A 24,771-nucleotide genomic window follows, 5' to 3' on the forward strand; every position below is an offset into this window, starting at 1 on the left:
GCTCTTCTCAGGACTGAAGCAAAGAACGCCCCTAAAAGGAAGTGGCTGGGTGCTTTACGGGCACTGCGGAGTGCACTGTGTCCATCCCCTCTCCTTTTCACCCAGGTTTTAGGGCACGCAGGGCGTCCAAACCCAACGCTCTGAGCTGCTCTAAGCAGAGGCTTCCCACCCTTGCTCCAGCTCTTTCCAGGGATCGACAGCTTTGGCAGCCCCAGCCGGGGCCGAGCCAAGGGCAGCCAGGGAGCGCGCAGCGGCAGCTGCCGGCTCCTCTTACCGCGGTTTCCTTTCTCCAGCCATGCTCGAGTAAGCCGCCTCTGGAGCTGCTGACAGGGCTGCCTTTGGAGGCCCTGGAAATTACACTGCTCATTTCCTTATCGTCCCCTGACCCGCAGTGCAGAGCCTTCTGCTGCAGGAACAAGGCAAGGAGGGGGCATGCAGCCAACATGTGTCAAGAGCTACAAAGGAGGAAATTGGACTTGTTCACTTAAAACCATGGGGTTAGGCTCTGAGTTTTGGCTCCTGCTGAGAGGTTATTTATATGTGTATGCTTTTTTTTTTTTTTTTTTTTTTTCCTGAAGGCTGCTAGCAGTCTGGGAGCTTCAGCTGATCCCACCTCACAAGGCATTGTAGTGAAGCAGGGGAAATCATGTTTCCTCCTGTTGGGTTTCCCATGCGGCACAGATGAAGGACTAGTTAGGGCTGAGTGAGCTTCCATGCACAGCTCATTTGAATGACCAGGTTCAATTTAAGAGCTGATTTGCAGTGCAGCCCCATCTCCATCGCACAGTGCAATTCCCTGGTGCTCTGGAAGCAAGGGCCAGTGGCTCCTGTCAAGGACACAGCAGCACAGGCACCGCCAAGCAACCTGCTCCTGTTTGCCAAGCACGAGAGCAGAATGACAATGCAGGAAGGAGGAGGACGCGGGAGGGGAAACTGCTCCTCGTCGAGGGACTTTGCACCGGGCGTACCATGCTTCCTTGGCTGGGAGAAACCACAAAAGCATGGCACTGCGTACTCTGCAGCCCCACAGCCGTGCTGCGATGGGCTGCTGCGTGCCCCAGCCCTCTCACCCGGCTGCCCGGCTTCTCCTCCAAAGGAGACTCCTCAGCAGATGGTGGCTGCTTTAGATGGGTCAGATTGTGAGGCTAACTGGCTTTGGTGGATTCTCTTGTGTCTGTTGCCTTGCTTCCAGGCTGACGGTGGCTGCTTATTAGCCTAATGACCCCTGCTGCACAGCACCATTTATCTGGCTGAGTGAGATTTCTTTAAAGGAAGATTCGCCGGCATCTCCAGCGTTGTGCAGCCCTGAAGGCTTCAAAACCACGAGCTGCTCTCACAGCCCTTCTGGGGAGCTGATGCACGGGGAGTGTGCCAGGAATAATCCACTAATGAGCAAATCTGCCGCTCCACCTGGCAGCCCGCCGCACCCAGCACTCTGCTGGCCCTCCTTGTGCCTTTCCAGGCTGCCTTGGTGGGTGCTGCCACCATTGCCAGGTTGCTCGCACTCTGTGTGGTCACCGTGCTCTGCTATGGGTGCTTTGGGCTGGAGCCCACTCATAAGCACAGCTTCTGAGCATCCCTGAAACACTGCGGCCAGTGGGCATGCAGCAGAGAGATGGCCGGACTCTGACAGGACGGGAAGGCATGGGCAGCCTGGTGATGTGCTGCTTTTGATGACAGTGTCTGCTGGAGATACTGCTGTCCCTGTTACTCAGCCCTGCACAGGGAGCCAATGTGAGGGGTCAGTAAGCGTGCTTGGGGCTTTTGGAGGCAACACTGGGTTGGGTGTAAGCATACTGTGATGGGAGAGGAGCTGCCCCTGAAATGGGGCAGGCTGTGTGCCTGGTGCCAGCGGGTGCTGCAGGTGGAGTTGCAGCTACAAATGGTGGTTAGGCTTTTTTGTATGTGTGTGTGTGTGTGTGTGTGTGTGTGTGTTTCTTTTTTTTCTTCCTCTTTTCCCTGAGCCAGAAAGCAGTCTTGTTCCAGGAAGCTCGCTCCCCCAATTAGTGATGTAAATGCCGTGCTGTGATTTTTCCCAGGTGCTATGCAAATGAGCGCCATTCCCAGAGTCCCCTCTCGCCTCCATCCCTGGTTCCAGCTGGGAGCAGCCCCACTCATCCCCCTCACCCCAGTGAGCCGAGCTGGGAGAAGGGGATGAGAGCGGGGCCGAGGCTCGAGGCTGGGCAGGTCACTCTGAAGGCTGAAAGGGATCCTGTGAGGGGAGCATGGCGGCATGCCAGCGGGCTCTTTGAAGTGGTAACGAAGCGATCAGTGAGAGCTGGCACGCCGTCCTGGTGTGGGGAGACCGGCACGTCTGTAGGATGCCTTGAAGGGAGAGCGGCGCTGCAGAGCTTCAAGTGCTGTTTGCTGTTCTGTGGCTTGGAAGGGAGGAAAGCAAGCCTGTATATATATATATATCACAGCCATTTGCTAACAGGAAGATCGCTTTTTTTCTTTTTTGCTTAGCATTAACATTTCAAGGCACAGGAACTCTTTAGATATTTGATGTTTTATGGTCTTTCAGGCTGACTATTAATACTCCACTTTGTGTACAGGGGTAAAGGCTGGTAGGGCTGGACCTTTGCAGGAAGGCCTTTGAATGTCACTTTGGAGGAAAAAACCCTACAGCCACAAGCAGGGTGTTTTGTAGCTGCTGGGGATTGAGCCACAATCCCAGCATTCAGGAAAGCAGAGGCTGTGTGTAGAGCTGCCCTCCAGTGTGTCTGTGTGTGCCCGACGGTCTGCATGGTGCTGGTGGATCCCAGCACAGAGTCTCGTGGCCTCTGCTCCTCTTGGCTCTACCCTACAACCAGAGAAGGAAGGTCTTCCCATGATGGATGGGGGGTCAGGTTCCTGTGTGGATGAGCCTTCCCACAGGTGGATTTGGTGTTCTCCAGGGGTGCTCGTGCTATTAAAAGTGGGAATTTGGGGGCTGGTGGCAGGAGCACCTCTCTCCATGTGGCCCTTCAAATGTGGAGGAAAGGCTGGAGAGGTTGGTTCTGGATTTTCTGGTTTGAATGAAGGCTGTTTTGGGGTTCCCGTTGCACTACCTTCATACCCAATGTGCAGGAGTCCTTGGGTTGAAGAAGGAGGAGGGGAGGGAGAAAGGTGTCGTGCCATTGACGTTTCAAACACAGCACCAAAGTGATACCCATAGTGATGGTGCTTCATGAAATGTACCCACACTGACAGTGATCCAAGCATCGTATAAACAGGGCTATTAAAACCCAACCTCCTCTGGGAGCTGATGGTCTGACAGGGGAGATGGGAAGAGAATTGCTTTCAATTTCCCATTGATCCTAGCAAGCCTGTGTGGGAGACCGAGATGGCCCGGCTGTGTTGGTGGCTATTATCACTGGCACTCAGTGCTGTGCTCAGGACTGCTTTACTTCTCAGTTCTAGGAAATGGAATCAAGAGAAAACCACTTAGGAGGATTTTAATCAGAACTTGGCAGAAGAATTTAAGGAAGGCAGAGAAATTTTGACGAACCCGCTTTGTGCTGAGGCTGCCGATGAATGGAGAGGGCAAAAATAGGGGAGCGTGTGGGTGGGTTGGGTTTCTTGTGGCCTGTTTAATCGGATCGTGTTAGTGCTTCTGGGTGAGGAGTACAAGAAAATAAGCATACTTCAAAGCGCTGGAGGCTTGCTGGCAGCTGCAGTCCTCTGGGAGCAGCTGATGAAAGTTGTCCCAGATCTACTGGAGATGGCCAGCACCAGCCTGGGAGGAGAGGATTGCTTAATTTACAGTAATCGTTGCTGTAGTGGCTGTGCAGATTGGATTTCTGGATGATCTGTCAGTAGCAGAGGGAAATGCTGATGGGAGCAGGAAGTGTTGGAGCGAGGTTCAGTGCACTGGAGGATTGCTTTCGGTGGTGGGTTTTGGAGGACCCTGAGAAACATCCCCTTGCTCAGACCAACACTTTGCCACGATGAAGGTTTCATTTCAGCCCTCTAACCTCAAGCTCCCCATAACATCCCTCCTTTCAGCTCGAGCTTCTTGTTTGGACGCTGCTGTTGTTGCTTCTGCACGTTTCCATTGTGTGTTTTATGGTGGGCTGCGTTGTACCATTCCGTTTTGTTTCACATGTGCTCCAACATCTGGGCTGTTCTAAGTGTGCTCTCATCCAAGAGGAGGTTAAGGGAGTGAGAACTGTTCTGATAAACGTGCCAAAAATAATCTTTACTTGGGACAAAGTACTGCTCGCAGGACTTCCTCATGTAGAGGAGTGGGTGAGTGTGGCAAACAGCTGCAGGAAACCCCCGTGCTCCTGGGGGTACGGGCCCATGGGTTCTTGGTGTTTGTTGCTGCTTGGGGGGCGGCAGCGGGATGTAGCTCATCCTAAAGGTGCTGTGTGAAAAGCCATGTGAGCAGTAGGTTGGCTCTTGTCACCTGGGGGAACAGAGTAAAGCTGAGAGCAGCAGCCTCAACTCTGACCCCTTCACCGTGGTCCTTCTGGCTGTGTTTTCCCTACACATCACACGTCCCTATGCTGTGACTGTTTGCAGTGACAAGGAGCTCTGCTCCTTCCCCAGTGAGACATGTAGGTATACATGTGTTCTTCGAAGTTGTGCACCTGGGAAACAGAATAGGTTTGTGATGCCATATGCTTCGTGGGGACGGAGCTGGCTCTGCTGCAAGAAACTGGTGTTGCACTGCACTCTGCTTCTCCTGACCGACACCGCTTCGGTTCTGTTTGCCGTCAGCCAAAGCAATCTGCTTATAAGCTGCTGTGAGGAAAGGGACACTCGTGGGCCTTGCCTCTGAACACCTTGGCTGGAGGTATGTGTGTCCCATCGGACCTTAGGTCCGTGTTTTGCACCTGGGATTATTCCTGGTGGGAACATCCCATTTGTCCTGTTTTTGGCTGCAGTGCTCTGACTGACCCTGTGGTTATCGACCCCACAGAGAGTTCTGCGGGATGGGGAGCCTGGCTCAGTAGGGTCACTGGGGGACGCAGCTGGCGTTGAGCCCAGCAGGGCTGGAGGGAGGGAACTGCTTTTTGGTCCAGGCCAAGAATTTGTAGGGCTGATGGATCTGTCCTGGCGCCGGGCTGCAGCGCAGCTCCATCCCGGATTTATTGCTGTTGGCAGGCACCCGGCGAGCTTCTGCAGCTCGTGCCTTCCTGGGCGGGGGGATAAAGGCCGTTTGTTTTTTCTGGACTGAAATGGGAAATCTCAGTGTTATGTTGCTCATTTGTTTTGTTTTGTGGTTTTTTTTCCTAATCTTTTTTTTGAAGCCCAGTTGTGCAGGTCTTGATGTTCCATCTCGCAGCCCGGTGGTTTGCTGGGAGGAAGACTGCTGGTAGAGAAGGGCTTACAGTGGAGCTGCTTTTCTTTGGTGCTGGCTGACAAGGAGACTGTTTTTGCCTTGTGTGTGCAACCCACGGAAGTTCAGTTTTGCTTTGGAAGGTGATGTGAGTCCTTTCCCTCATGTCTCAGCCTTTTTGCAAAGACCTTTGGATGGGCACCATCTGATGCTGGAGATGGTGCTCAGCATGGAGGCGCTGCAGTGGTGATTGTCTGGTGAGGGAGGCAGACCAGTGGGAACCCCTTGCTGCTAGGTCTCCCACCGAAGCCATACACATGAAAGCAGCAGTGCTAGGATGCAGGCATATCTTTGAAAATGGCAAACTTCTCTTAGCAGCTTGTGCTTGGGCCTGGGAGCTGTTCGATGTGGCCATCGGGGCTTTGCAGGAGGCATCCTGGTGCATCCTCCAACACTGATGCTCGAGGGTTTGTGCAGCCATGTGGGGAACTGGGTCAGGGAATGATCCAATTAAAAGCTACGCTGAGCAGCAAAAAAAAAAGCTGGTTTTAAGCAGGCGGCCTCCCCAGGCTTCCTGAACGTGTTGCTAAGAGAGCTTTGGGCTAGAGAAGGGATGATGAATGGAACATGGTGGAATGGTTTCTCGCAGCAGTGATGCCACCAGTTCCATGTTGGTGGGCAACTGTGAGGAGAGCAAACTGGTGCCTGCTGGTGTTCCAGAGCCTTCCTTTGCCTCCTGGAGAGCCCGGCCTGGCTCCCTGCACTGCTCTCGCCAGCCTCCTCACTGCATTTTGGGAGGCTGCTTCGTTGAGGGCTGTGGGTGCAGGAGGGGAATGTGAGCACCGCACCCATGCCCATCCTCACCACCTGGGGCTGGAGGGGGGGTTGCCTTCGGTAATCCCGCCTAATCCTTTAATCTGTATCAACACTGATAGGTATTAAGGCAGCAGATAAGATTCAGCCCATGGCTTGGAGCTCAGCGATCTCCCCACCCTCTTGCAGCTAAATCTGCACTGGTGATGCCTTCTTTTAAGGGGGCCGTGCCTGTTTGCCTGGCGGCTGCGATGACTTGAGCGGCTGGATTAGCCGGAGCACATCCTTGTCTCTGGGCTCCAGCTTGCCAGACAAGCCCATCGATCAGCTGCATCTGTTCGAGCCCCGTGGTGCTTGGTGACGGACATCTTGTGCTGGAAGGAAGCCCTCCAGGAAGCTACAGTTGCTGCCTGGAGCAGATCTGCCTCCTACTGTTATCTCTTGTGGGTCCTGCTGAGTGTGAGCCGGATTTGGCTGTGAACACTTGGAGTCTGGGCACCTGAATGAGCCGGGCTCCATCCAGCACGCAGGTGACACCCTGGACCTGGCTCTCCTTAGGCATTCCCTATATCTTCTGTCACCAGATGAGTGTTGTTAACATTGGGAAGAGCAGCTCCCAGTTGAGTTTACTGCACAAAGCAGTCTGTCCCTGTGATACAGCTTGTCCCCCTTTCCCCATGCTCCTCCAGCTTCTCCCCATGTGCATGGGATTGCTCCGAGTTTGCCACTGCTTCTCTCATCAGCAAAGCCATGGTTAATCCTTCCCTTAAATCCTTTAAGCTGTCAGCAAACAAACCCCTTCTTAAACTTCTAGCACGCAAACCCTGCTGGGACAAAGCCTGACTCCCAAAGCCAAGCTTTTATTTCTCTTCCCACATCCTCGAGCTCCTGCTCCCATTTTCTTCCAGTGCCAGGGCCTGATGCTGTGGGTGGTTTGACCGCAGCATGACCTGTGGTGCTAGATCTCAGGTGTAAAAATTCAGGTTCCTAATTACCTAGTGGCAGGTTCCCGGCATGCTGCATCCTTTGAAGTCGCAGGTGAAGATTTGTTATTTAGATGGAGGTCAGCTGAGGCTGCAGCCTTTCCAGGAGCCTTTCAGAGCTTTTGTTGGCATTGCTTCTGCTCTGCCTGTGTTGGACAGTGCAGGCTGGAGAGCTGGGATAAAGCTTTTGCCTTGGGCGTGCTTGGCTATCTGTACACAAACCCTCAACTCTTTCCTCAGTGGTTTTGCTCTGAGTGACAGTGATGATGGTGCATGGACCGTTTGGGTCTTCCAGCCTGCTGGTGCAGTCCAAACCCGAGGTGACGTTGTTCTGTTGGTCCATATTTCCACAAGTGATTAGGACAGATGCGTTGGTTATGGTGTACCTTGTTTTGAGGAGCTCTGAACATCCAGCCTTGGAAAATGGGTATCCTCTAAGGCTCTTGGTAGAAACCCAAGGGAGAAAAAACCAACGAGCGCTTCTGAAACTTGCAGCTCTCATTCCTTGACTTTCTCTTCCATGTAATTTAGTTTCTGTCTCTTCAAATTCTGGCTGTAATACCCTTTGCAAGCACTGAGATTTGCATTACCCTTGCTCTCCAGGGTTGTCAAACAAGCACCACAAACCCTTTTCTCCACTGCTGAACCCAAGAGGTGGAAAGGGTCTGGTGCTTCCTATGGAACGCAGAATGGTACTGTGTGCTGAGTGCTCATGTCTGAGGATCCTGCAGGGGAAGAGAAGCAAGAAGAAGTGTTAGCAGAGCCTTGGCACCGGGGAGAGCTCACGTTCTTCCCTTTGGAAGTGCTCCTGCTCGCTGCTCTCCATCACTGTTTGGAAGAGCATGAGGGAGGATCAGCCTCCAGGCGTTGCGTGCTTTAACACGGCCTGCTGTGCTTGCTCACCTTCCATGGGCAAGTGAAGGCTTGAACAAAAGCTGGCTTCCTGCATCGCAGGTTTTGTATTTTTTTTCTTACCAACAAGCTGGGTGATCTTGGCTGGGCTGCTGGCACTGCGTCTCGCAGCATATGACGGATAATCGGGCTGGCTTGCTGCCCGCACAGGAGGCAAGGCTCCTATCGATATGTGACCTGGAATGGCACGTCGACCACATAAATCACCGCTTTGTGCCTCTCTCCTTCACTGCAGTGATTCCCTTCTGCAAAGTTCAGCATGCAACGACCCGGTGCAATCTCGAGGACCACCCTGATCTCTGCAGGCTGGGAGCACGGGGTGGAAGGTGCTGTGGGTCGGGTTGGCCATCTTGGCGGCGGTGGTTAGGGCGGCTGCTGGCGTCCTGGCTGCGCTTCCCAGGTCAGCAGTCCCTGCTTGTCTGTAGAGGCAGCACGTCTCTGACCCAGCGTTCTGCAGTGACTGCTTTGGGAGGGCAGAAAGCTGCATTAGTACCCTGGGTATGGCACAAGAGCTGCTCTGGGTGCAGTGCACAGTGGATGTAAATAGTGCTGCTCTCCTCAGAGAAAGAGCAAATTGTTTCCCCCTGCTTGCTGTGTGCCTTTCTGTCTCCTGCTGCCCTGCTCCTCCTCCTCCCTGCCGTTAATTGCTTAGCGATTGCTGATGCAATTAAAACAAGATGTGGCTGCAGCCTCCATGCTCCAGAGCCTTATAGCTCTCTTTTTGCCTCTGTGCAAAAACACAGTGATGCTCTAGCAGGCACCGTGGCATCTCCTCCTGCATCTGCTTGATAAAAGCTACCCCTCATCCACCCTGCCCACCCCCAGGTCCTGCTGACCCACTGATCCCAGCTGGCATCCCACTTCTCAGCTCCAGTTCCCACTGCAGGCAGGAACCCCATCCACACCACCCTTCCTGGATTTCCTGCTGCTGATAGCTGGAACCTCAGTCAATGGATCCAGCTACACACATTTTTGAATGTCTGAGGTTGGCAGAGTGGTGGCACAGGGGTACAGACACTGCCTCTGTGTTTTTTAGGAGGAGGAGCTGGAGGTCACGTGGATTTACTGCAGGCATTTGGAGGCAGAACTGTTCATTTTTCCCTCTTCAGACCGAAGTCAGGGGTCTATCCTCTCAATACTGGGGAGTCCTCTCTGTGGGAGTTGCAGCACCCAGCTGTGACAGTAGCATTCTCAGGAGGGTATGTGCTGTCCCAGCTCTCTCGGCTTTGTATTTCTGGTTCCCCCACAGCTGAAGAAGCCATATTTAAAACAAAATCCCAGTTTAGGAGCTAGAGGCTGTGGTGTGAACATGTAAGACCCTGGGGACGTGGTGCTAGGGTCCCTACACAGTAAGGGCAGAAGTGACCAGAAAGTTGGTTCAAACAACATGGCATGACCAGAAATATGACTTGAACAATGTGGGATGCTCAACCTGCAGGCCTCTGAACCCACTGTGTTTTTTGGGCAGGAACCGTCCCTTGAAGCTCAGCGTAGGGCTTGGAGAGCCCTGGGGAGGGAAGCAGATGCTTTCTCTAACAACACTTGCTTTATTTTAGGGATGCTAGCTAAAAATTTTGGTCAAGCATAACACAGGCTGCTGTTTTGCCCTGAGCACTGGGCTTTGTTCCACAGCAAAACCTCGCTAGCTACAATTTGGTGGCATCTATCTCTGTGCGCATGCTGAGAACTGCGAGGTCGGAGTATAGAAACCTTCCTGGGGTTGGAGGAAAGCTGCAGGGCTGGGTGGTGTCGGTGTCCCCCTGCTCCCACCCCTGGGGATTTCAGATCCCTTTTGGATCTCAGCTCCAAGCTTGCTGCAGTCCGCAGGAGCTGATGGAGCAGCCCCTGGAGGATGTGCTTTTCTGCACTGCTTGGATGTGCAGTGGGGCAGCTCCGCAGCAGGGAAGGTGTTGAGCCCCATCCTGATGCAGGGTGTGCAGGGTGCTGTCTCCCTGCCTGCCCTGCCAGCACGTACTGTGGGCTTTGGCTGGCTCCTTGCTGCCTCCCTGCCTGCAATCTCCCCATCAGCCGTCAGACAGAGCTGGCTTTGTGACTGCAAACCACGAGCATCTCTCCTGGCAACTCGAGCAAAACCTACAAAGGAGAGGAGATAAGAGCCAAGCGGGCAGCTTCCTAAACGTGCAGCTTGCAAGGGCTAAGACGTGGAAATCATACCAAAACAGGTCTTTAATATTAAAGAGATGGAAGGAAGATGTCTCCTCTTGCCTGAGGGATAAATAGATCTGAAACTCCTTCTAGACTTTGCTGCTTATCTCATCTGAAATACGTCTCTCTCACCCTGGAATGGAGCCTCTCCAGGAGCCCTGAGTACCTGGATATACTGAGCATTTGCAGCACTCTTGCTTTCTGCATCTCTGCACCCGTCCGATGGGTTTGCTGCATTTCCCCTGAATCCCTGGCTGAGGCGCCCTGGGGCTGAGGCAGGTGAGGGTCCTGGGTGTGTTGGGCCATTCCTGTTCATCCTCCTGCACCCAGGTCTCACATCTTAGTACCTGGCTTCTGCAGTCATTCTACACCAGAGCTGTTCCTGGATCCCGGGCTCTGCGTCCTCTGGTTGTCCTATAAACGGCGCAGCTTTCCAAAGAGAAGAACTTTGAATGCGCAGGACTTTGTGCTTGGAGGAGCATCATTAATTAATCAAGTGACTTAATAATTAATGTTTCCAGCTCTCACGCTGCTCTGTGTGCTGTGTGGCCGTGCCATGGTGCGAGCTGCTGGGGGATGAGCATGGGGAGGAGGATTTAGGTAGAAGAATTGTGGTGGAAAGATGAAGGAGAGGAGAACCGAGCACGTGAAGCTGTGCCATTCTCCATCTGGCAGCCAAGCAGCTCTGCCTGCTCCTGGCACCTCGTGTCAGCCGTGCACTGTGGTCGGTAGGTGCTCGTCCTAATGGAGGTGTATGGGGAGTGGTTGGGTTCTCCCCACCTCCAAGGGGTGGTGGAATGGCATGTCCTCCTGACCTCCCTGAGGCAGCACAGCTCAGAAGTCTCTGAGAAGGATGGGCCCTGCAGGAGCTCTCAGCCCAGTGTGCCCTGGATGCATTGAGGATGTTCAGATCTGGGTTTTGCCGTGGGCTGAGGCATGGCAGTCTGAAGCCCTATGTCATTCAGACGGGTTTTCTGGTGTCCATCAGCGTGCTTTCAAGGAGCTGCAGCATTAAGGTCTTTCAGACTTGCATGTTTCCATCAGGAGATTGATGTCTGGGATTTCTCCTTCCCCATTCCTCCTCACACACCTGTCCCCTGCTGCTGCTCTTTGCTGCCCCTCTGCTTTGGGAAACACCTTTTTTTCCTTGCTTGCTTTTGCTGGAGCTGCTCAGTTAATCCTGTAAATGGCTGGAGCAGGTGACTGGGTGCCAGAACATCTGTCTTGGGTACTTACCCTGCTTTGATCAAGGGCACACTGATCCCCAATTGCTGAGATAAGCCTGGCTGCTCTCCGGCACGATGTCAGGCAGCATGTAGCAGGGGCACCTGGAGGCTGTGCTGTCAGGCTTGGAGGTGCACACTGAAGCTGCTGGATGGAGCTACCTGTGGTTATCCTGCCCCAGGGAGGTGACGTTCCCAGCGTGTGCTGTGGGATGTTGAGACGGTGACCAAGCTGGACACTATCAGAGCTCTCAAACACAAGGCTTTTTGGCACACCTGTTGGCTTTCATCACTCAGAATTTCATGCCTGCATGACTTAGATTATTGGGAGCGAGGGAGAAAATTCATAACTGCTGGTCCTGGTGTGACTCTGCCCGAAGCAAGGTGCTTCAGAGGTTGGCATCAGTCAGCACAGCGTGACTGACATGCTGCCCTCTCCCACCCTTGCATCCCCGTGCCCACACTGCGATGGCAGAGCTGCCGTTCCCAGGCGCTGCCGCTGCTCGCCAGCCTTGGCTGCATTCCACCTCTGTCCTCGGTGGCGGAGGGAGCACGTTCCTCGTGATGGGAAAGCCTCCGCACGGACACAAAGGGCTTTCAGTAGGGAGCTCACTGCAGAGGCTGCGCTATGGGAAACATCTTCCTGCCCGGCTCCTGCTGCAGGGCACGCACGCTGTCTCTGCGCCCCACGGCGTTGGGAGATAAGTGGCATGAAGCAGGGGAAATCGGTGGCTGATCTGCCTGCTTGTTCCTCCAGTTCAGCCATGTCCCCGTGCCCAGCTCCCCGCACCACGTTGTGTCCCTTTTTGCTCCTGAGCTCTTGGTGGGAGTGGGCGAGCCGCCCCTTTTGCTGATGGCTGATAAATGAGGCTGTGTTTGTTCCAGTGCAGGGTGAAATATGAAATCCCATAAAGCCTCCTCGCTTATTAGAGAGATCGCAGTGAGCTGCTTATTATGCACTGTGGCGTAATGCAGATTACAAATGTGACCGAGCGATAATTAGCAGAGCTGGAACTGTAATTAAACGCTCCTGTGCTGCACTGTGGTTTCTGTTGCAAAGTGGAAGGAAGCTGAACAGTTTCAAAACCCACAGGTGCCCTTTCTCTCCCCGGCATGCACAAACAAGCAGCCCAAAGCCAAGCATCCCTCCTGCTCCTCACCACGGCTTTCCTTGCAGGGAACTCGCTCAGGTTGGGAACACCTGGTGTGTGGTTGCAGTTTGCTTCCTCGAAATCCCCACCAGAACCTGGCTGCCTCCTTCAAGCATTTCATCCCTGCAGTCACCGGGACGTGCAGGCTGGACTTAGGGGGCTGAGCTGTCTGCGGGTGAGGTCCCTATAACCAAAACCTCCTTGCATCCACAGCACACATGCTGGTGGAGTGCTGGACGCTTTGTCGGATGCTTTGTGTTGCTGAGGATTTGGAGAGGCTTTACAGCTCGTGGCAAACGTTGCACCTTGCTCAGGTGTATGGGATACACCTATGTGCAGTAGTGTGTGGGGCAGAGAGTTGTAAGGTGTGAGCTCCTGGTGCAGGATGTCTTGATGCAGGGCTGGATGCTCCAGAGACCTTCCCCTGATTGAAACCAAAACCCAGGGCAGCACTTGGTGGAGATTCTCAGCCTGCTTTTGTTTTGAGGCCGCTCAGTGCCTTATCAAGATCATAAAATGCTGTGTGAGAGGAGACGAGCAGGGGATGAGCAGCCAGCCCCAAAGTGCTGCAGATCTGTGTGGTGGTTATGCCTGGTGCATCAGGCTCTTGGCTTTCCAAGCCGAGCTCTGCCTGTGACATGAATGAGGAGGGCAGAATGGTTGGTGTTTGGACCTGGAGATGATACTTGCATAGAGAAGGGGAATATGGTCTGAATGCGTGTCTTGGGATGGTCACGGGGTGCATGTGGGAGGAGGAGGATGTTGGCTTTCGTGGGACTGCAAAGAGCCCGCTCCTCGTTGGGCCTGTCCTTCTAGTTGAGCAGAAGCCTGTAATTTCTTTCTAATGAGCTATTGGGTCCAAAGCCATTGAGTGCCTGCGCATCAGAGCAGTAGCCAGGAGGCATGCTGACCGGGCCCGATGGCAGTGGCACAAGTGGTTGGGGACGGAATTTGGCAGCCACTTCTGCAGATTTCTCCTGCAGAAGGACCCACCCTGCTCCAAAGCTTCTGAGGGCTCTGTGGGTATGAGCATGCCAGGGTGAGAGAGACCGACAAGGTCCTGTCCTGTGGTGGGTGCTGAACCATCTGGAAGGCGCTCGAGGCCCTCCGAAACACGGCTGCCTGTTGGTGCTTGTTGTGACCGACACGTTCCTCCTTCCCCACAGATGGAGTCCCCGGTCTCCACGCCTGCCGTGCTGCCCTTGCACCTCCTGGTCCCTGTGGTCAACAACGACATCTCGTCGCCGTGCGAGCAGATCATGGTACGCACCCGCTCCGTTGGTGTGAACACCTGTGACGTGGCACTGGCCACTGAGCCCGAGTGCCTGGGGCCCTGCGAACCTGGCACCAGCGTCAACCTGGAGGGCATCGTCTGGCAGGAGACAGAGGACGGTAAGTGGCGGCTTTCTGCTCGCTGGCACTCGTGTTTGAAGAGTTGTGGTGATCCCTTTCTTCCTGCGTCCATTCCGCCTTGGCACTTTCAGGGCGTTGTGCCACAATTTGTGTGGTCGGGACAGAGCAGCCGTGTGGGAGCAGCTCACAGACTGTGTGGTGGGAGGGAATGGCAGGCCAAAACTTGCGTCAGCCCGCGCGCTGCGTTAGCCCGTCGCCCAGACAGTAGGCGAAAATCTCAGCTGCCATTTCCCTGCCTTTCTGCAAGAGCTAACTTGCTCCTGGAGGTGCCAGAGGAGAGGCCACGCCAGCCCAAACGGGAACTCGACAGAGTTGACTTCATTTCTGCTTGGCAACCTGCAGGTCTGTCACAAAAGCGCTCAAACCCTGGGAGGCAGCAGCAATCTCCTGCTGGATTAAAAAACCCCGGCGGAGCTTTCAAAATAGACTCGACAGGAGATCAGGCTCTCGTCTCTCTTGCCAAGCCAATCGAACCTTTTTCCGCTGGAGCTTGTCTCATCTGTGCACAGCTTGCTTTGCTTTCCCAGCCCCTTTGATGGGTTTGAGTTGCTGTTGGGGCTCTGCCAAGTAACACAGGGATGAATAGGTGGCTCTGCAGAGCACAGCGAGCACTGGAGCCCGGCCTTCCCTCTGTCCTCTTTGGGGACATGGGAGGGTTCTGCTTCTTGGAGGCCTGAAGTGAACTCCTCACAGTTGTGTCTGGATTCAGCTGAGCCCAGGAGTGCAGAGATGGCAGAGGATGAGGCACCCAGAGCTGGATGGGACCTCTTACCCTCTTGTGTTCCCTTCTGCTCACTGTGGAAAAGCCCACCTGAATGGAGCCAGCAGGGAGCTGAGCTTGTGCGTTCTGCTGCTTCTGAGGTAGGGGGAAGCCGCACGCTGTAAAATCAGGCCTGGGGGACCCTTGTCTTGGCTGGTAGTGACACGGTGGTGCAGGCAGTGCACGGACACGCTTGGGATGCAGCTGCTGCTCTGCTTGCCTCAGGGCTGTGCAGGGAAGCCAGCATGGAGAGCACCGCATTGCGGCAGCACTGCCAGGGTCTGGGGTCCTGTATGACTCCATGGCCCCCAGGCTGCAGTCTGTAATACCCCAGGGCTCTGGTTTCCATCAAAACCCCAGGGGTGGTGGCCGTGAGAGATGGACCTTCTATTATTTTTCTGGGGAGTGTGAATCAGGAGAGGACATGCTGCACGTGCAAGGAGAAACAAACACCCCGACATGAGAGGAGGCAGAGGAGCCAACAGACTGCTCGCTTAGCCAGGAGGAGTCGGAGCACAGGCTCTGCTCACTCACAGGACGGGCGAGCCCTGATGGCTGTGTGGGGCTCCAGTCTCTCCAAGGAAGCAGTCCTGCTCTCCACTTCACCTCCAGCTGAGCTCCGCAGCTCATCGGCCTGTCCGTCTGCATCACCCCTCAGTGTGCAGCTCCGGCTTCAGCCCCTGCCTCAGAGGCATGCTGCCATTCCTGCAGCTCGCCTATTTTTAGTCTGCACTAATTCAATGAACTTGTGCAAAGATCCTTCCCTGCCTGCCTCTGCTGCCTGCTGCTTGGCTCCTGCTGTCAGGAGCGATGGCTTTTACAGTGAGCCCTGTGCTCCTGTCACGCAGATCTCACGGTTTCCCCCGGTTGCTTCCAGTCTGCCGCGTCTGTCGGCCCCGTAGCAGCAGTGTGCCATGTGCTTGTCTCTGTGCACCTGGAAGCTCGGGGTGAACCCAGCTTGCTGGTGCCCTGCCTGGCATCTCACTCCCAGGAGGATGGTGCTGGATAGGTGGCCTCAACTGGAGCATGGTTGGAGTCCGTCCCCAGGCGGCCCGGAGAAGAGGAGTGTTTGGATTCATCCTCTTCCAGGGGATTTGCCTTATGGCTGAAGATGTGAACCCTTGTTTGGAAGAGGTTGGTTGTGCAGAGGAAAGCAGTGTGGCTCCCTTTTTGTAGAAAAAGCTCTTCGGGTTGTCCTCATGACCTGGAAATCAAAGCGAAGGCACCGTAAAGCCAAGGGCAACCAATAGTTTGGCATCCTGACAAGGACAAGCGGAGCCATCCCGACTGCGATGGCTCTCCCACAGGTCTCATGATGTTCTCCTGCCTTGATCGATGCCTCCCATGGTCACACCCAGCTTCCTCCTCTGTCCCCAGCAGCGGCCACTGCTTCTCCGTGCTGTCCCACCACCACAATGGTGACACCTCCGTTCCCATCTCGTGCAGGGAATGTGCTTCGTTAAATGCCTTTCCCAGGAGCATCTGCCTTGGCAGTTTCCCTAATTCTGTTAGGTGTGATTTCGATCTGCAGGAACTATTAGCTGATCTCATTATAGCGGAGAGCATCGCTCTGCTTGCTGCCTCATTAGCTCCCAGCTCTCCTCCATCCTCTTGGCCGGTGTCAGCAGTGGGGTGGCACGTCCTTGCTGCGCTCACCCAGAGCAGTGACCAGACCTGATCCACATTGCTGTGCAGTAACCCAGCGATTGGGATCCAAACCCCTGGAGCATTGAGCAACGTGGCACAGCACAACGGAAACCTCTGGGCAAGGGACATCAGCCCCTCTTGGTGCCGCCGTCCTGATGTGCCCCAGCTGGGGAAGCAGCATCCCTGGGAGCGAGGCAGCTGCTCACTCACCAGCATGGGGGAGAGGGGCTTTATCATGCATAATTTCCTGGTACTCCCGCAGCGCAGACGCTTCGGATCTAATATTGGCTGGCAGGATGCTTGACAGTGCAGGGAGGCAGGGAGCTCGAGCAGAGCTAATGCACTGCTTATCACTCTCCAAGCTCTGTTTATGCGAGCACCTGTCAGCTTTGTATGAAGGCTGTTTTATCAACAGGTGAACAATATTCTGCTCCAGACAGGGCTGTTGCTGGTGTCGAAGTGCCTGAGGCACGTACCTTGCTGCCCTAGGTGATAGCTGGGTTCCTACCCTAACCACTGTTCATGGATTAGAGGGCTTGCTTGCAAGGAGGCTCTTGAGCTGCAATCACTTTGTGCCACACTTTGTGGGAGCGCACTTGTCGGTTCCTCTGCCTCCCTTCTCCAGGAGGATGCATTTAGCAGAAGAATCCCATCCTATGGTTTGTGGCTGACTGTTCTTTTTGGTGGGAAATGTGCCTTGCTGTTGTCCCATCACCTTGCAGAGGGCTCCTGCCCCACAGGTTAACAGCAAAGTAGCAGAGCTCTCCGCAGCTGTTCTCTAGCATGGGAACTGCTGGATGGGAGCATCTCTGTGGGGCTAGGAATGCTCTGCGTGCCATGGAGCCGCTTGTTCAGCCCTTGAACATCAGAGGCAGAAGGAGTTGAAGCCGTCTGTGCCCGTATGGGAGAGCCAGCAGGGCCGGGAGCTGAGCACTGCTCTAATTAGGGAGCTAATGGACTGGCTGTGCTGGAAATTAAACCTTCCTCACACGCAAAGCTTCGGCCTGGATCTGTCCCAGCAGATGGATACCCCATTGTGGTGCCCAGCTCCTGTCTCCTCGGCTTGATTTCTGGAGGAAGACAGCCCAACTACTCCAAAATGGGGGCCTGGCCAGCAGAGCGCTCCGCACTGCCACGCTCACCTCTTTGTCTGCATGCACTCTTGCTGGGTCTCCTCTCCATGCAGCACGTTACACCTCAGGAGCAGCCTGGCAGCATCACCCTCTGTTCATCCCTCTCTCTGCACCCTGCTGCAGTGACATCAGCAGTGGTACTTCCCCCTGAAAGCAGGTGGGGCTGGAGTACTGCTTGGCTGCACAGTGCTGCGGCTCCAGCCCTCCCAGGTAGTGTGGAAAGCACTGCACTCAGCTGTGTGGCGCAGAGCTCTCCGCCTCCCAGGGTTTTTCCAGCCAAGGACAAAGGCTTAGGGACTGCTGGGATGCCGGTGACACGTTGCCCTCCAATGCTGAGTGCAGGACATCGCTGCCTGCCCTTGTGTCCACGAGCACCCGCAGGGGACGGCGGGTGAAAAAAGCTGCTTAGCATCCATCCCCATGCTTTAAATTGTCCTGGGTTATTGGCGGTGGATTAGGAGGGGATTTGGGATGATTGGTTGCAGCGGGTTAAATATAGGCTGGAGCATGGCAGAGGGCTTGCTGCTGTGCAGGGAGGAAGGAACAGCCCGCGCCAGTGCTCTGTCTTTCATCTCTCAGGGACCACAGCTCTGTGTGCATCTCTCTGTTTCCGACGTTATCCCTGCAAAGCCTGCAGCTGGCTGCTGGCACCTTCTGAGCGAGGCCGCAGCCTGAGATTTACAAATGTGCTTCAGGCACAGCTGTTGTGGGCTCCCTGGGCTCCATCCATCTTCCAGGGCTGCGCGGCTGTATATCTAGCTGCACTCGTCTGCCCTTGTAAATGAGATTTCTATCTCCCAAGTTTTACCTTGCTCAGATAAATGCACTCAGCGCTATGGACTCTGCTCCTGGTCAAATTAGTTATGCAGTAATCAGAGCAGTCCATCGCTGGGAGGAAATACCCACTTGAGTTTCACTCTGCTAATGGCCTCGGAGTACGTAGTGCCATCGCTTGCTTATGGAAGCCCTTGTAGATTGCAGAAGGTGCTAGCCTTGGGTGGGCTCGCCGGCTGGGAGCAGGCTGTGCCTTCCCTGCTTGCAGCAATGGGGAGAGCCATGAGATGCTGCAGAAGACCCCGAGAAAGAAGCACAGGAGCCAAGCAAAGCAGCAGATGATGCTTTCTCCAAAGAAAGCCCCAGCCCCCATCACCACCCTGAGCCCGCGTGGTGGGGACACTGGGCTCAGTTTGCCATCTAGTGGCAGTCGCGTCCCCTCCATGGGGACATGGGGTTTGCAGCCACAGCGGGGGCTTTGTGACACTTGCTCAGTGCAGGTCCCTTCCCCCACCGCAGGCTCTCGAGATGTGTTGGGGTGCCCTCTGCCCACCCTAGAGCATGAGATGTAAATCCCCCTTCTTCTGTTGCTCAGTGTGCAGGAGAGGGGGGACCCACCCGTGCGACTCTGTCCCTTTGCCTTGCAGGTATGCTAGTGGTCAATGTGACCTGGAGGAACAAGACATACGTGGGGACGCTGCTGGACTGCACGCAGCACGACTGGGCACCTCCCCGGTAAGTGCAGGGCTGGGTTGGGCAGCACCAGGGCTCCCAGCCCTACTCACCCAGGCACAGGGCTCAAACACACCCAGGGAAGCACGGTGGGGCCATCACACAGTAACCCCCTTGTCTCCTTTCCGCAGGTTCTGTGACTCTCCTACCAGCGACCTGGAGATGCGCAATGGCCGGGGCCGAGGCAAACGCATGCGTCCCAACAGCAACACGCCTGTGAACGAGACGGCCGCCGCCTCGGACAGCAAAGGGACCAGCAATAGCAGCAAGACCCGGGCGGGAGCCAACAGCAAAGGGCGCCGCGGGAGCCAGAACTCCTCGGACCACCGCACGCCGCCCAGCGGCACGGCGGAAGATGTGAAGGCCAGTCCCTCGTCCGTCACCAAGCGGAAGAGCAAACCCCTCTCTGACATGGAGCTCAACTCCAGCTCGGAGGACTCCAAGGGCAGCAAACGCATCCGCACGAACTCGATGGGCTCGGCAGCCGTGCCCCCCACCGCAGTCAAGGTGGAGCCGGCTGTCCTCGACCGCAACTGCCCCTCTCCCATCCTCATCGACTGTCCCCACCCCAACTGTAACAAGAAGTACAAGCACATCAACGGGCTGAAGTATCACCAGGCCCACGCGCATACGGACGATGACAGCAAGCTGGAGGCTGACGTGGACAGTGAGTACGGCGAGGAGCCCTCCCTGCACGCCGATGTCGGGAGCTGCAATGGTGCTGCTGTGTCACAGAAGGGCTCGCTCTCGCCGGCACGCTCAGCCACTCCCAAGGTCCGCTTAATGGAGCCCCACAGTCCCTCCCCATCCAGCAAGTTCAGCGCCAAGGTCCCCTGCAAGAAGAAGCTGACGGGGGAAGGAGACACCGACCCCGGTGCCCTGTCCAACGATGGCTCTGAGGATGGTCCCTCGGTGGCCGACGAGACGAGCAACGATGGCTTTGACTCGCTGGAGAAGAGGTGCGTGGATAAGGACAAGTCCAAGAAGGCATCTGGTGCTAAGCAGGAGAAGATGCCTTCCAAAAGCTTGAAGTCTGCCAGACCCATTGCCCCTGCCATTCCCCCACAGCCTATTTACACCTTCCAGACGGCCACCCTCACCGCAGCCAGCCCTGGGTCCTCCGCGGGCCTCACCACCACTGTGGTGCAGACCATGCCCAACAGCCCCCAGCTCAAACCCATCCAGCCCAAACCTACGGTGATGGGTGAGCCCTTTGCAGTCAACCCTGCCCTCACCCCTTCCAAGGAGAAGAAGAAGAAGGACAAGAAGAAAAAGGAGCCCAAGGAGGTAGAAAACCCTCTGACTCCTGGCAAGGTGTGCAGGGCAGAGGAAGGGAAGAGCCCGTTCCGGGGGGAAACAAGCGATCTTGGGACAAAAAGCGAGGGACTGCTGAATGGCTCCTCCGACCCGCACCAGAGTCGGCTTGCCAGCATCAAGGCTGAGGCAGATAAAATCTACAGCTTCACCGACAACGCCCCGAGCCCTTCCATCGGTGGTGCCAGCAGGCTGGAGAACGCCAACCCTGCCCAACCCATGACCCCGCTGCACGTCGTCACCCAGAACGGGGCGGAGGCGAGCTCGGTGAAAACCAACAGCCCGGCTTACTCAGACATCTCTGATGCTGGGGAGGATGGTGAGGGCAAGCTGGAGAGTGTGAAGGCAAAGGACCCAGAGCAGCTTGTCAAGGATGGAGCCAAAAAAGCCCTTTTCCCCCCACAACCACAGAGCAAAGAGTCTCCCTATTACCAAGGCTTTGAAACCTACTATTCCCCTGGCTACCCTCAGGCAAGCCCGGGGCCCTTGAACTCCAGCAGCCAGGCTGCGGCTGAGACACAAGCCTTGAAGCTGAAGAAGGACGAGGAGCAGGAGAACCCGGAGGTGAAGGTGAAGAGTGAGGGTGCTGAAGAGAAGAAGACAGAGCTGGGCAGCTCCAGCCAGCAGCCCTCTGTCATCCAGCAGCGTCCCAACATGTACATGCAGTCCCTCTACTACAACCAGTATGCCTATGTGCCACCCTATGGCTACAACGAGCAGGGCTACCATGCTCACCTGCTGAGCACCAACCCTGCCTACCGGCAGCAGTACGAGGAGCAGCAGAAGCAGAGGCAGAGCCTGGAGCAGCAGCAGCAGAGAGGGCTGGAGAAGAAGGCAGAGCTTGGCCTGAAGGAGAGGGAAGCAGCTCTTAAGGAGGAGTGGAAGCAAAAGCCGCCCATGCCCCCAACGCTCACCAAAGCGCCCAGCCTCACCGACCTCGTCAAGTCGGGGCTGAGCAAGGCCAAGGAGCATGGAGGTGCTGACATGGCCAAATCCGTCATCATCCCCAAGCTGGAGGACTCGTCCAAGCTGTCAGGCAGCCAGGTGGCCGAGGGGCTGAAGGTGAAGCTGAGCGAGGCCGGCCACCTTGGCAAGGAGACCACAGAGACGAAGGGTGGCTCTGAATGCAGCCGGCAGGCGGAGGTGGACCCCGTGCTCTGGTACAGACAGGTAATGTCAGCCCACTGCCCACTTGGTGAGCTTTCCCCGTGGGTTTTCCAGGGTTGTCACTGCAGAAGATGTACGTTGTCCTCTAATCTAGGGCTTGTTCCCATCAAGAAGGGACTCCATGATTTTCCACGTTGGCTGTGGGGCCACCGGGGGGAACACGGAGAGCCTGGGGAAGGGGCAGGGGTTGTGCTGCTCTCTGCCCGGTCTCCACTGGTCTAGGGACACGTGGGGCTGGGGGGAGGCAGCTGCCTGACATTGGTGTGCTTCTCGCAGGAGGCAGAGCCCCGGATGTGGACCTACGTTTACCCGGCGAAGTACTCGGACATCAAGACGGAGGATGAGCGGTGGAAGGAGGAGCGGGACAGGAAGTTGAAGGAAGAAAGAAATCGGAGCAAAGAAGTGGTGGTGTCCAAGGAGGATGGGAAAGAGAGCACCAGCTCCGAGTGCAAGCTGACCCCCACCGAGGAGGCTCGCATGGTGGGGAAGGACCCCAGGCCCAGTGTCCACGTCCCCGTGTCCTCTCCCCTCTCGCAGCACCAATCCTACATCCCCTACATGCACGGCTACTCCTACAGCCAGTCGTACGACCCCAACCACCCCAGCTACCGGGCCATGCCCACCGTCATGATGCAGAACTACCCAGGTAAGGAGCCATGGCCATCCCAGGGGCAGTAGTGCCTGTGTCCCAGCCCAGTCCCACGGTGACATTGGTGGCCATGCTCCAGGAACCGGTGGGTGGGCACAGGGGAGCGACAGCTGGGGTGACGGTGCCGCTCTGCTGGGTTGTTCGCTTGGTGCAGAGTGGCACACCTCTCCTCTGTGCGTGCTGACTGCTGCCTTTCCCCTGCAGGCTCGTACCTTCCCTCCAGTTATTCCTTCTCACCCTACGGGAGCAAGGCGTCCGGGAGCGATGACAGTGACAAGTCCCGCGCCAGCCCGAGTGTTGGCTGTAAGTCCAGCTCTGAGTCCAAGGCCCTGGACATCCTGCAGCAGCACGCCAGCCACTACAAGAGCAAATCACCCACGGTGAGAATCAGCAGCTTTGCCAGCTTGCAGGAGCTTCAGGGAGGTGCCTGAAGCCTGGAGGAGCTCCTGCCGAAGGAGGTCTGGGGCTGTAGGGTAATCCCACAATGCAGCTCTTTTTGGGCTGGATGAGCCAAACCTTCATGCAGGGCTGCTCTAGTGAGGTGCACAGCCCTGTGGGTGGACGGGCAGGATGCAAGGGTGGTTTGCATCCCACAGCAGTGTAGGGCTGCCAGGCAGCTCCTCTCTGAGTGGGAAACGGGCTCCAAGGTGGCCCCTGCTCAGGAGCTGGGAGGAGCTGCTGGGCTGAGACGTGCTGTTGGCTCTCATCTGCCTTCCCCTCGCTCTGCTCAGCGCCGGGGGCACCCCAGGGTGAGACAGGGTGACGCTGTGCCATCGGGGCAGCCCTCTGTGCTGGGTTCCCCTGTCCATCAGCGCCCACTGCTTTCTCCCCCACAGATAAGTGAGAAGACAGCTCAGGAGAGGGACCGCGGCGGCTGTGGAGTGGTAGGGGGCAGCGGGAGCTGCAGCAGCATCGGAGGAGCCAGCAGCGGGGAGAGGAGCGCCGAGCGGCCCCGGACCTCACCATCTCAGCGCCTGCTCTCCACGCACCACCACCATCACCACCTTGGGTACTCGCTGCTGCCGGCGCAGTACAACCTGCCCTATGCAACAGGTGAGAGCTGTGTGGGCCCTGCTGGGCAGCACGAACCCTGCTCCCGGCCTGGCTGCTGACACCCCCTCTCCCTGCAGGTCTGTCCTCCACGGCCATCGTGGCCAGCCAGCAGGGCTCCGCGCCCTCCCTCTACCCGCCGCCCCGCAGGTGAGGACGGTAAGGCTGCCACGGGGCGCTGGGCTCGGCCCCTGGGTGTGGGCTGAGCCCCGGGCTCTGGCAGGACGTGACACCGGGACCGGGCTGCGCAGCAGGCATGTGACAGGCTCACATGGGGATGCGCTGGAGACTCCTGTAGACATCAGTTGAATGGTGTTGATTGTTCTGCTGGATGTTCTGCCGCCGTCTGAGGCAGACTGTCCTCTCTTCCCCCCCCCGTCGGACACACACTGAGCCCCACAGCCCTTCGGTGAGCGGCGAGCTGGCACCTGCAGAAGTATTTATTCTCCTGGGCTCTGGCGCTCGAGATGGGAGCGGATCGCCCGCCTGGTGCATATGAAGAGGAAACGGAAGCACTGAGGTCTCCGGATGAATTTGTGGCCTCGCCGTGGGACTGAGCAGCGCGTGGCGTGGGGCAGTGGGGCTGGGACGCTGCCCCTTGGCCCCATGGAGCTACGGCCAGGCCGAGCCCTGCACTACAGCAGTCTCAGGGAGCTGTGGGAGGTGGGTGGCAGGGGAGGGGGGGCACAGCTCCCCCATACGCCTCTTGCAGCCCCTCGCCCCAGGCTGGGCAGCGGGACCCCCACCACCTGCCCCGCTGCCGGGGTCTCTCCCCAGTGCCTTGTGCTGCCCGGCCCCACGGCTTCCCCCTGGGCTCTGAGCCGTGCCCCTCAGGGTGCTGCTCCCCTCGCACCCTCACCTCTCCCATCGGCTTCCCCGGGCTGCGGGCATAGCTCGGTGAGGAACAAGCACACTTAGGCTCTGCCCGGAGGCACGAGGTCGCTGCTGCCGCTCCCTGCGCCTGAGGACAGGGGCTTTCTGGTCCTCTGCCCACCCGCCGCCCCCCGCCCAGCGCTACCTCGGCCCCACTGTGTCCCCCCCCAGGCCAGGGCCGCAGTGCCGTCTCCGCTGTGCGTGCGCGGGGCACCCCCGGCCCCAGGGCTGCTGTACCGGGATGCTCTGTACATACTGTAAAAAGCAATTGTTTGAAAGCTGTTGTTTTTGGGTTTTGTTTTCTTCCCGTCCCCCTGCTCTCCCACCTTTCCCAGCCCGAGGGACGCCCGGCAGCGCGCTGCTCCCCGCTGCCTCCTGGGTTGGCTCATTGCTCTCCCAGTGGCCGTTCTCTGGGGCAGTGGGGCCGGGTGCTGTGGGCTCACCCCATGGCCAGGGCCGCCCCGCCCCGTAGGGTCAGTGACCGCAGGCGGAGCAGAGCCGTTGGTGTTGATAGCTCTTGTTTCCATTGGAGTTGCTGTGTTGGGTTTCATTTCAGTCTTCCTGATTCTGCCCTTCTGTAAAGTGTACATTATTACCAAGTTCCTTGTTTTTTATATATATATATATAAATATATATATATACAAACTGTACTCTTCTTGCCTTTGTACATTTGGGCAAGGAGAGAGAATAAATCTTTTTAAGAGACAATCACAAACCTGTGAGGGTGGCTTCTTCTTCCCATCC

At 56.5% G+C, this 24,771-nt stretch overlaps 1 protein-coding gene across 3 annotated transcripts in view; it reads left to right on the top strand.

Annotated features, from left to right (window-relative positions):
* ZNF609 (zinc finger protein 609) overlaps positions 1–24,431 on the top strand; it is a 35,586-nt gene extending 11,155 nt beyond the window's left edge. For 2 of the 3 annotated variants that reach the window (XM_065733694.1, XM_065733695.1), the window contains exons 3-10: positions 13,681–13,906; positions 18,889–18,976; positions 19,105–21,457; positions 21,731–22,100; positions 22,308–22,483; positions 22,940–23,156; positions 23,234–23,303; positions 23,377–24,431. In XM_065733694.1, coding sequence (XP_065589766.1) covers positions 13,681–13,906; positions 18,889–18,976; positions 19,105–21,457; positions 21,731–22,100; positions 22,308–22,483; positions 22,940–23,156; positions 23,234–23,303; positions 23,377–23,383 — 3,507 coding nt within the window. In that variant the 3' untranslated portion in view covers positions 23,384–24,431. Of the gene's footprint in view, positions 1–13,680; positions 13,907–18,888; positions 18,977–19,104; positions 21,458–21,730; positions 22,101–22,307; positions 22,484–22,939; positions 23,157–23,233 lie in introns of all 3 variants that reach the window. The other variant, XM_065733696.1, reaches the window with a different exon arrangement.
* Positions 24,432–24,771: the final 340 nt, after the last annotated feature.

Source organism: Cyrtonyx montezumae, unplaced genomic scaffold (assembly GCF_038088225.1).
Source record: "Cyrtonyx montezumae isolate F1298 unplaced genomic scaffold, pur_monq_1.0 scaffold_17, whole genome shotgun sequence".
Lineage (NCBI taxonomy): Eukaryota > Metazoa > Chordata > Aves > Galliformes > Odontophoridae > Cyrtonyx > Cyrtonyx montezumae.